The 13,096-nt window shown below is 31.2% G+C and overlaps 1 protein-coding gene across 1 annotated transcript; it reads left to right on the forward strand.

Moving 5' to 3' along the window:
- The first annotated feature begins 2,022 nt into the window (after positions 1-2,022).
- LOC111696245 (uncharacterized) lies at positions 2,023-7,582 on the forward strand. Its single transcript, XM_023465797.1, has 5 exons — positions 2,023-2,820; positions 3,521-3,703; positions 4,631-4,723; positions 6,730-6,846; positions 7,455-7,582. Exons 2-5 carry the CDS (start codon positions 3,540-3,542, stop codon positions 7,477-7,479), a joined length of 399 nt encoding a protein of 132 aa, XP_023321565.1. The 5' UTR covers positions 2,023-2,820; positions 3,521-3,539; the 3' UTR covers positions 7,480-7,582.
- Positions 7,583-13,096: the final 5,514 nt, after the last annotated feature.

The raw sequence follows: 13,096 nt of genomic DNA on the forward strand, positions 1-13,096 counted from the left end.
TATAAAAAAATTGAACCTTAGGTGAAATTAGTTCAAAATATTGTTGCATATTTAGAAAATATTAGATAATTAAAAAATTGTCATTTGAAAATATTTATCTAATGTCAGAATAGTTTTTTTGCGAAACAGTTTTAGACTTCCAAGCAGTTTAATTTTTGTGAAACAGTTTCATATTTGCAGATTCTATTATAAAAATTTAAATTTCTTGTCTTAAAAGATTTTGTTTCAATAGTTTCTTTTGGCAATTTTTAATTTATTTCTTCAAAAGTTTATCATTTTAAATTCAGTTGTGTATCAAAACTTTTTATCTTATAGCAGGTTTTTTTTTATTATTTACAAATCAGTTCTCTTGCAAAACAGCCCTCTCTTTGCAAAAATGATGTCTTTATTTAGAAATGTGTTCTTGGAACTTTTATCCCATTAATTAATTTCATTCATTAGAAATTTCTAAGATATCTTAACCTGCAGTCTCATTCAGAAATTTCTAAGTAGATGCAAGGTTACCAGAATTTGTTCAGAATAACGTGTCTAACACAAATCACAGACTTAACTTTGGAACCAATTTTTACCCCTAAAATATATTTTTATTTGTATTGGCTATTTCATACTTTTTTCAAAAACTTCAACAAATTTAAAAGTTAAAGTCTTTTGCTATTTTCGACGAATTTTGCATTAGTGATCAAAATATGACTGAGTATATGTTGTTACAGACAAGAAGTTAGTTTTCCGTGACAATATGTTGATACGGACAAGAAGTTAGTTTTATGTGACAATATGTAGATACAGACAAGAAGTTAGCTTTACGGGACAATATGTTGATTCGGACAAGAAGTTAGCTTTACATGACAATATGTCGATACAGACAAGAAGTTAGTTTTACGGGACAATATGTCGATACAGACAAGAAGTTAGTTTTACGGGACAATATGTCGATACGGACAAGAAGTTAGTTTTACGTGACAATATGTCGTTACAGACAAGAAGTTAGCTTTACGTGAGAAAATATCATTATACAGACAAGAAGTTAGTTTGACGTGAGAATATGTTGATACAGACAAAAAGTTAGTTTTATGTAAAAATATGTCAATACGGACCAGAAGTTAGTTTTACTTGACAATATGTCGTTACAGACAAGAAGTTAGTTTGACGTGAGAATATGCTGATACGGACAAGAAGTTAGTTTTACGTGACAATTTGTCGATACGGACAAGAAGTTAGTTTTACGTGACAATATGTCGATACGGACAAGAAGTTAGTTTTTCTTGACAATATTTCGTTACAGACAAGAAGTTAGTTTGACGTGAGAATATGCTGATACGGACAAGAAGTTAGTTTTACGTGGCAATTTGTCGATACGGACAAGAAGTTAGTTTTACGTGACAATATGTCGATACGGACAAAAGTTAGCTATACATGACAATATGTCACACGGACAAGAAGTTAGTTTTACGTGACAATATGTCAATACGGACAAGAAGTTAGCTATATGTGACAATATGTCAATACGGATAAGAAGTTTGCTATATGTGACAATATGTCGTCACGGACAAGAAGTTAGTTTTATGTGACAATATGTCGATATGGACAAGAGGTTAGTTTTACATGACAATATGTCGTCATAGACAAGAAGTGTGTTTTACGTGACAATATGTCGATACGGACAAGAAGTTAGCTTTACATGACAATATGTCGATACGGACAAGAAGTTAGTTTTGAATGACAATATGTCGATACGGACAAAAGTTAGCTATACATGACAATATGTCGTCACAGACAAGAAGTTAGTTTTACGTGACAATATGTCGATACGGACAAGAAGTTAGATTATTTATTTATTCCATTTATTCGTACACAATTATAATGGTACAATTTAAAATCAACGAGAAATGAGATATATAACATATGAAATATAGAATTAATATATAGTTGAAAACAATAAAATAAAATAAAAATAAAAACTCATTTAGTTTTTACATATATCGTGAATAATTACAGCTATTTCATCATAGTTAAATCCTTTTAAAACAGGATTAATAGTAAATCTTTTAACAGTGGAATTCTCCACGCATTTTCAGCCGGATTCACGTAAATCATGTTTGACTTTACTAGAGACTTGTTCAAGGACAGTTTATCTACATAGGTTTCATTTGCAATATTAGATAAATTCTTACATAATTTTGTTCTTTGGTCATTTTTGCATAAATAAAACAATAGTCGGATGCTGAGCTTGGGACTTTTACACATAGATTCGCAAAATGATACAAATCGGCTACACAACATAGTTTTTAAATGAATTTGCTCAGAAATTTGTTAAATAAAATATCTATGAGTTTGTCGTGGCAAACCAAATAAAATACGAATAGCAGTATTCCAAGAAGTATACAATTCTACAATGTTAACACAAAACAAATCCCATAAGTTGGAACCATATAGACTAGATGCATATATGTTATAAAGCTTAACAACCATTGTAGGTTCAGAAAAATGAAATTCTTGATTCAAAGAGTGAATTATTGATATAAACTTCGCACGTTTCAAATTACAATCTCTGGTCATAGAATTATCGGATTGAAATAGATTTCCAAGATGTTTAAATTCATCTACATATGGTAATGGGACACCATTTAGAATAATCGGACATACATTATTACTATCAATATTAGATTTATTGAAAATAACACATTTAGTCTTGGATTTGTTTATGTCCACGTTTGTACTAAACTTTAGTGCAAATTTCTCACATATATTTGTCATTTCCAATAACCCATTCCTACTTGGGGACAGAAGAATTATGTCATCAGCATAAACCCATATTCCAAGGTATATACCTTGTATTTGACAACCAATCGTAGATAATCTCAACTGTTTTATCAAATCATTTATATAGATGCAGAATAATATCGGAGAACTAACCGCTCCCTGTCTTACTCCATTTGTGACTTGAAAACAATGGGATAGAGAATCAGTCCATTTAACATTGCAAGTTTGGTTCTTATATATATGTATGAGACATCTTAGAGATAAAACTGAAATGTTTCTTTCCAATAGCTCAGAATTCAGAATTATAAAGTGAGCACCAGACAACTTTGGAATAGGAAGACGACTTTAAGTCTCAAAGTCAAGCTATGACTTTAAATAGTCTATTAAACCCGAGACACAGCAGTTTTGCAGTGTAAACACTAAACAGTGTACTTCTTAAGTGATTTGATATAATTAGTACAACTATTTGATATAATTAGTACAACTATTTGATATAATTAGTACAACTATTTGATATAATTAGTACAACTATTTGATATAATCAGTACAACTATTTGCGTAGAAAGCATCAAATACACATAAATAAGTATTTCTATATTTTCATCTTCCTCTACCACAGTTTTCCTCCTCCTCCTGAATCAGGGTCATAACTAAAAAAGAATTTTGGCAAAATATTTTTTCTGCTTACATTTTTAGGTGACACTTAATTATATTCTTTTCATTAGTTTCATACTTTCCCATCTAATTTAATTGTTTTTAGATTATATAAATCCGAATATATGATTCGGTACAACCCTACCTGCTCCGAATCCAGCCTGGTATCTCGAGATCCCTGCAGCACCTTAGACTCTAGATCCTTGGATGCATACCCTCCTGTACAACCTTGGACAAATAATAACAACAAGGACACTTCCGGTTCCGGTTCAAAACTTAATCATTGTAGGTAAATTGACTAAATACTTCTGATGGGTCTAGTTTTGACATGTTTATTAGTTTAAAGTGCTACACAAAAATGCGAGAATTAGTAATTTTATTCTCGATATTTTTGAAGAAAACAAAACAGAAATGTTTTTAAGAAAATGGCGATATTCTTTCAAAAATGCTTAAAATTACATGAAACTTTATTTTTTTGAATTATGGAATTTAATACATTTTGATGTTTTCACGTGTTATTATGTTTTTGAATGCTGTTTTTTCCTGCTATTTTTACATTTAATAATCGTTAACGGATCGCGAATGGATTGAATTATAAACGATTTCTTAATAATCTGCTGTTTACGCCGTTAAAAATATTTAAATTGTTAACAACAAAAAGTTTGGCTTTAAAAAACGGAAAATACCGTTAAAGAAACAAAGGTTATGTTTCAGCAGAAACACGAAACGCTGTCTGATTTTTTTTACAACGCTTTTAACTAACCGATTATTGCAATACATAAAAGACGACTTTCGTTTTCAATTTCGATTGAACAGCATGGATAGTACATAAACATAAACACAGAAGTCAAGAGAAGCTGTCAATTAAAAAATCTTATCTTTGACTACTTTTAAACTTGTAATGTAATCGAAAAAAGCTTGTTAAAAATCAAAACTTAAATAGAACAGTCTTCATTGTATATATAATCGCCTACCAATATAGAAAAAAAGTCAGCACGTGCACCCAGCCCAACTAATATCACGCTATTAGTAACGTGAGCTCTCTTATCTCTAACAAGTGGAATGAAACGTGGACTTCTGCAAAATAGAAGAAATATTAATTTATAGAAAAAAGTATTTGGAAACTAATTATTTATCTGATACAAATATTTAATTAATGTTCGAGACTTTTAATTTCTAAGGTTTTTTGTTTATTTTCTATTAGTTTGAATTTTAGTGAAGAGGCAAAGACGACAAGTCCTTTACGAGTGAGACCAAGTATTAAACAAAGTCTTGAACAGGCTAGACTTAGAAGAACTCAGGAAAATAGGTAAACCATCTACTGAAACTAGATACAAGGAGAAGATGCAATTAATGCAAAATTGCCAGTGCGACCACAAAGTTCTTCCAGTCACATACAGCGTGTCCCAAAAATTATGGGAATTCAGTGACGAATTCGATATCGTCTTTTTAAATAATTCTTTGATTGTGATACCTACTGAGAAAGTCGTAATCTGTAAGAGTTTCGTCTGCTATGTTCACATTTTTTATGTTTGTTTATGTTTTGATTGCATACAGATACAGTTGCACTTAGTAAAACAAGAAAATTGCAGTATACAAACTTGTCCGTCTTCACTGTTTATCTTGCGGAGACATTATAGACACATATTTACAGTCTTTTACCCTTTTCATAAAATAAACTCTAGCAAACATAAAAATAGTATGGCTTTTGAAATGAGTTATCACAATGCTATTTCATAACAAAGACGATATCGAATTCGTCACTGAATTCCCATGTTTTTTTTGGGACACCCTATATAAGAACATCGAAACTATTTTGTTATACTCAATGGCTCTTTTTTAAGAGATGTTATAATTGAAAACACGAACGATTTCAAATCTTATGTATACTTTAGTTTGACATCCCACAACCACATCGTTATATTAACATCGTTATATTGACATCGTTATTAACATCGTTAAAACGTTGCAGTGATGTTGGAACTAAATTGATAAAAATTGAAAAATTATAAAGAGCCATAACTATTTTTAAGAAAACTTCGTGTTTCAAAATTCCCTAAATTTAGTTTTAGCACTTTTAATGAAAGATTTCCGTAAACAAACTTTTTCACCCAAGCTGACCCAAGCTGATGACAGAAAAGTGCAGAATATTTTAAAATGTGCCGAGCAGCAGAACTTGTTAGAGTTTAAATCTATCTATATATAAATTTGGCTTGTCTGTCTGTTTGTTTGTCTGTCTGTTTGTTTGTATCCAATAAACGTCAAAACGGCTGAACCGATCGGGTCCAAATTTTGTGTGGGACATCACGAGACCACAGGGAAGGTTTATGAATGATCAAAATTTCAAATATTTGTCTCCATCAAAATTCGATCTTCATAAAATTTTTAAAAATTTTGAAAATCCACGAAATTTTTTGTGAAAATCCGCGAATTATTTTTGTTTTGTTTTACGATATACACAAAGAGAACATATTCACAATTAATTTAGAAGATGGGTGCGAAGCGCCCTCTAAGGCTAGTATATAAATACTTTGCTTGTCTGCAGTATGTATGTTTGTCCGTCCGTTTGTATCCAATAAACGCATAAATGGCTGAACCGATCGGACCCAAATTTTGTGTGGGACCTCACACGCCCCCAGGGAAGGTTTACGGAACTTTAAAACTGGGAAACAAATTACTGGAAAATAATTGAAATTTGTTTTTGTAAGTGCGCCGAATCAAAAATAAAAATCCACCAAAATTTAAAATGATTTAAAATGGCAGACTTTCAGAGAAACAGCTAAAAGCTAATATTATTCACAGGGAAGGGGACGCAGAAAGCCTAATAATTTCAAAAAAGGATCTTTTGAATTCTTATCAATGTTAAAACACAAGAAACTCCAAAATGTAGGACTTCTTAACAAATTATAACGAATATTATTCTAAAGTTTCGCGTTTCTCTCATTGCCGTAATGTCTGTTATTTTTTATAGCAATGTTAAGAATACATACTGTTTGTTTCCATACAATCATGTTTCCCTGAGGCAATAAATTTTTCTTTTCCAAATCATTACATAAGCTAATATATGAAAGTAGATATATTACTGAATTTAATCTTTAATTTCCTTTGGAAGGATTAGGTAATCCTCCCAACAAATAAGTTATTATTTCACTTTTCATATAAAAGCTGAAGTTCCCGGCGTTGCCCGTGGAATTTAAAACAATTAAAATTTTTATTCTAATTTGAAACAAAACAATTTAAATAAAACAATCGTCTGCATTGTATTGATATAAAGGCAGACCACTCTTTTATTTTCATTTTTTAATGATTATTTAGAAAATCTTTTAATGGAGAATACAATGAGGATAGATTTGAGGAAAAACAGAGAGCAAGATCGAAGGCAAAAGATGAATCAACATTACAGGAGGCAAATGAAGATCTGAAAACTTCGAGGAATGATTATTTTAATAATTACCCTGTGTTTAAAGGGACAAGAGACGTTAGTTATTTGCTTAGTTTGGTATGTCCGATGTACAACGGTACCCTGTAAACTTTTTGTCTACTTGGAAATTGATAATTTTAACTGTGATTTTTAGAAAAGCTAACTCAACTTATTTGATCAAGTTTATAACCGATTGGCTTCAAATTTGACTGCGCACAAGAGTGATGATGTTAAACTTTTATAAGGTAGTTAAACTACGTAGTCCTTTTAAGGTAGTTCAACTACATAGCTCTTCATTCAATTTGGTCATTCTTGATCAATGTACTACTTCAATTTTCGAATTAATTTCTAAATATTATCACCAAAATCTCCTTTATTTAGTAACTAAAATCTAACCTAATGATTTCATTTCATATGAAAATATTAAATCTGTGGACCAGGGAAAAAATACTGTTATTCACAAAAATAAAAATCAGTCAATCACAAATGAAAATAATATAATTCCCTAAAAACAAATTAATTTTTATTAAATCTTTTCAATAATCTTTTTTTTCAATAACAAATGAACATCAGCAATTCAACATAGAGTTTTCTTTTTCCTTATTAAAATAATCATCAGGACAAGATTACTGGTTGAAGAGTGAAGGAGAAGAACATAAAGTTTATCTGTGTTTTTAATTAACAATAAAAATCAATACTTTTATACGCAAGTAAACATAAAAAGCAAATATAAATTCAGCACTGAGATCAGTTTATTTATATTCATGTGACCTTCTATATATCCATATATAAATTTGGCTTGTCTCTCTGTTTGTCTGTGTGTTTGTATCCAATAAACGTCAAAACGGCTGAACCGTTCGGGCCCAATTTTTTTGTGGGACATCACATGACCACAGGGAAGGTTTACGAATGATAAAAATTTCAAAAAAATGTGTTTTAAAGGTTTTTAATTTTGTGAAAAAAATTTAAATTCTTGAAAATCCGCGAATTTTTTTTTAAATCCGCGAAATTTTTTTTTTCTTTGTTTTAAAATGTAAACAAAAAGAACATGTTCACAATTTAAATAGAAGATGGGCGCGAAGCGCCCTAAAATCCTAGTATATATATATTAATTTTGACAGTTTGTCTGTGTGTTTGTATCCAATAAACGTCAAAACGGCTGAACCGTTCGGGCCCAATTTTTTTGTGGGACATCACATGACCACAGGGAAGGTTTACGAATGATAAAAATTTCAAAAAAATGTGTTTTAAAGGTTTTTAATTTTGTGAAAAAAATTTAAATTCTTGAAAATCCGCGAATTTTTTTTAAATCCGCGAAATTTTTTTCTTTGTTTTGAAATGTAAACAAAAAGAACATGTTCACAATTTAAATAGAAGATGGGCGCGAAGCGCCCTAAAATCCTAGTATATATATATATACTTGGGTGGGTGTCTTTTTTGTATATGATGCAAAAATACACTAGAATAAGAATACTGGGTGATGAAACAGTTAACTCTGCCTTACAATCTAAATAAGACAGGGCAAAAAATTGGCTCCGCAAAAATTCCATCACAGACTATGCAGAAGAAATGTTTCAACAAGCCACATTAGAGAACAAGATGGTCAAGCAGAAATGCCAAGCTTCCAAAAATCAATGCTATAACAATGAAAACAACAGTCAATGAAAAAGTATCTTTTGAAAATGAAACTTTCTGGAGAGAACATACAGAAACACTCATAAACAAGGACATTTTCTCTGCCTGGCAATGCTTGAAAAATCTGACATGATCTGGAAATCTTACATGTTCAATCTGAAGAAAGGTACACTGAAATTTTCACTCAACTCCTGTTTGGACACCCTGCCAACACAAACTATCCTTCTACAATGGGGAAAATCTGCATCAGATCTCTGTAAACTATGTTTACAGGCAGACGCAAGGGTTGAAGACAAGAAACAACAAACCATATTTTGAAAAAAGATATACTTGGAGGCACAACAATCATATTAAATATATCACCAGATTAATTGATATTAACTGTTTTTTGATGTATGCCGACATCCCATCCAATATCGTTCCAGGGGGAGGTACTGTCCCGGGTCCTTCCCCCCCCACTTACTTGTGACCGCACAGAAACCAGATAAAATCGATAGCATGGAAACAAATATCAAAAATGCCAACGCTCAAAAGATGAATATTTTATCACAGATATAACAACTAGGGATGTGTGTCTGTTCATCCTTTTGAAATCGGCTGAAGAGGATATATCTCACCATCAAATAAGGCGATTCTAAAGAAACTGCATAAGCTCTGCAAACCCAGTTTTAGTTTCAAAGCAATGTGTGAAAATCTATCAAGCCTTGCAGTACTATCATCATACCACATTTTTAGAAAACGAAAAACATTAGACTGGGACCAAGAAACTCAATTTCTGAAAACCACCTCTGAATAGCTAAACTATACTCATGCTCAAAGTCTTGTATTGCACCTGTTTTTTGGCAAACCCTGTCAATTATAAAATGAGATATCCAAAGAAAATCAAATATATCTACCAACATTCTACCAATATTCAATATGCTATGAAGAAGGGGCCTTAACATACTATAAAGTATGCAAAAAAGAGGTAGCTGGACTGAATAAAAAAATAATACTGTTCTGGCCTTTAACGATTCAAAGTTTTAAAATTATACAGAGTGGTGCAAATAAACATACGGTCATACCATATTTAGAAACATACATTTTGATTATTATATCATATCAGAGCTGAAAACTTTAAAATGGAGGATATCAAGATTAATGCTTAAACTCCTGGTTTTACTGAACCAAAGATTATTTTGATAAGCATTTAAGATCCGGAGAGAAGTTTGAAAATCCCCCAATTAGCTTGCAGTAATGTTAAGAAATGTTCCATAGTAGTAAACCTATCGTGCAGTAAGAAGAATTCCAATTAGTACACGATTCAGGAGTACAAGTTTCAATATTGTTTGCTTCCAAGCGCTAAAGAATGCTTACTCTACTGTTGGGATAAATTTTTCATTTTTTAACGCTCAGACCGTGTATGAATGGAAGTTATTTCTCCGTCAGAGCGTGAAATAATTTATATTCTTACACGCTCCGAGCATTAAAGAATGGAAATTATGCTCTAGTTAAAAAATACATAAAGATTATTTCATCTCGTTCAAAAATTTCACTATTACATTGGTTTCCCTCATAATCTAAAACACAGTTTCCTTTGAGCTATTTTTATTATTTAAATACTGTTGTTATTAAGGCAAAATACAATCATTACAAAAAGCATCAACTATTCAAAATAACTTTTTTAATTAGACAGGTTATGTTGTAACCTGCTTACATAATTTAATAAATCCCCAATATTTGTAAAACCATAGTGCATCTACTCACTTTTAGGTTTAATTTCTGCACTTGAATAATAAAAAAAACTGGGGATGTTTTTTTTATCAAAAGGTGCCTTACAATTACATAGATATATGGAGTAAACAGAAGATAATTTTTCAGCAATTCGTCTTTCGATCTTCAAAAGTTCAAAACTTTTAGCTTCGTTAGTTTTTGTCTTTTAAAAGATTGTCAAGTTTGTCAACAGTGAAGTTAAATACATATTTTGGCGCAAGTAATCTTATTCAATAAATAACATAATATTTGACTTAATTAAAAACTCATTAAAGACTATTTGGATAGTTAATATTGCAGTAAAAGGAATAAAGAAATTGAGGAAAACGGCAAATGAAGAAACCCAGTGGAGATTGAATTTATAAAAAGTAAAAAATAAATATTTATCTATAATTATATTCTCAACTTCGTGATCAAGTTGGAATTAGTTTTCAGCACGCAGCAGGTTGAGTAATTTAAAAATGTTTATTTTCTGCCTTCACGTGGAGATTTGGCACGCATGGAGGATTGAACCTGAGTACTTTAGGTCTTTGATTTGCAACTTCATTAACAAACATTAAATACTAGCTGAAGTGCCCGGCGTTGCCCGTGGAATTTAAAAATAATCAAATTCTTGAAAATAAAAATGTTGAAAAAAAATTGATTTTTGAAGAATAATTTTAAAGTTGTTTTGCCTCTGATACCTCTAGGGTACGTGCAGCCGACTTGGTCCAGCAGGTTGGCTAGCTATAGCTTTGAGCAAAGAGCTTTATTTTTCATAGATTGATCAATGGTTAGCTCAGAATTTGAAGTTGGTGAAAAAGTCCGAAGGAGTTAATTGAGTCTTTGCCTCAAACTCTAATTTTCTAAGCCCTATATCTTTGCAACTCTCAGTTGTAAAATTAGATATATTTTGAACAATATATTCTAATAGATCAAATGATCCAAGTTTAGAATATATCAAAGGTGTAGACCTTGTTTGCAAAACATTTTACAGAATCGCTTATAAATGGCCCAAAATCAAATCTTTATACGTTACTGTACAATTAATCCTCAAATGTTTTAATTTATATATAAATTTTTTCTTTAGATGATGAAGCTTATTCATATAAACATTAAATGAATCTCTTAATTTATTTAGTCTGATCAATGGAAACGAACTTTAACAAACTTAGCTATAGTTAATTATTGAACAAATTTAGAAAAACGTTCTTTTTTTCATAAATAGGAACACGTGTACATATTTTCAAATACAGGGTAGACTTTTCATCGACTAGAGCAAGCTGTACAAATACAGACATTGTAAAGCATAACAAGACGGTACGGTACGGGACATTACAAGACGGTACAAGACGGTAGGAGACGGTACAAGACAATACGAGACGGTTAGAGACGGTACGAAACGGTACGGTACGGTACGAGACGGTACGGTACGAGACGGTACGGTACAAGACGGTACGGTACAAGACCGTACGGTACGAGACGGTACGGTACGAGAAATGAATAATCTCCTTCTAGCGGAATTTAAAAGGAAGAAGTCTTTACAAAAAATTCTATGACACTAAAGTAAAATTTTATACTGATCTACATTATATATACAGGATTTACCCAAAAAGGATGAGACTGAAAAGACGACTCAAAACTTGATTTTCTGTCTCTGCATTAAATTGAGTATTTTAATGATTTACTAAATCTTAAGTGCAAAGAAATTATTGATCGCTAGAAAATTATTAAATTATTAGATATGTGCTGCAACAATTGCACGCTAAATATTTTCAATAATATAATTCTTTTAAACATTTATTCCGATGTACATATAACTTTTTTTTTACCCACCTCTCATTTCTTAATTTAGTTTCATGGTTTAAATATTTACCACGTCTCTTCTCTATTAAAGTTTGCGATCTTAACGTTTTTAAAAAGAATGTCTTGAAAATTTGGAGTCAATGATTCCTACCTAGCTTTGAAATACGTTTAAAACAATTAATTAAAACAGGAAGGATACAAAAACACTTGAAATCTGATCTATACACAGGAAATAAGCACGTTACACAGGGAAACAAGCACGTTACACAGGGAAACAAGCACTTTTTTGGTTAAGCGTGTCTAAAACGTGCCTCCAAACAAGTTCTTAGTTTTTGATAATTCCAAATTAATTAAACAAAAAATTTATAATATTGCTCTATAAAAAAAACAGACTAGGTCAAGTGAAAACACCATCTTATTGTGTACAGGATCAACCAGAGAATATGAGACTTCTGAGACAATAGTACGAAAATTCTTTAGTCCCTCCCTTTTCTTGCATTCAGGGTTCCTTTTAGGACAAAACATGGCATATTTCTGTGCTTACTCATTTAATAAACCATCCAAATACTTGATTGAATACAGAAACCAGAAATTAAGCTTCAATTCATCATAATTTTTTAGTTTTGGGTCGTCTTTACAGTCTCATCTTTGAGGGTAACCACGTATCTTTATCGTAATAATTATCGACTAACTAACATAAAAGGTCCAAATGCCTGATGGTGTTTAATTTTCTTTAAATAGCCCAGAACTTTTTTATTCTTCAAACCACAGATCCAATTAAACATATTTGAAAAATCTTTGTCAAACACAAACAATTCTATTTCTTACATTTGTCTAACCTTTTTATGCCATTTTTCAATTTCCCTATAGCACCCGAACCATTGAAAATAGCAGTATAACAGTTTTTGTGAATGGTCTGACCTTGAAAAGTTGGGCTCTGATCATGTATTGCAACTTCATAATTTTCCTCTAAGGCCTTATCCGGAGGCCCTCGAATCCCCAGCCTTTAAAGGGTTAAATATAATGTCTAACCTTTGATATTTTAAACTAGACGAATTCGAATTTTGCTAGACTAAGTACACAGAGTTC

The sequence above is a fragment of the Eurytemora carolleeae genome, unplaced genomic scaffold (genome assembly GCF_000591075.1).
Source record: "Eurytemora carolleeae unplaced genomic scaffold, Eaff_2.0 scaffold137, whole genome shotgun sequence".
NCBI classification, from domain to species: Eukaryota; Metazoa; Arthropoda; class Copepoda; order Calanoida; family Temoridae; genus Eurytemora; species Eurytemora carolleeae.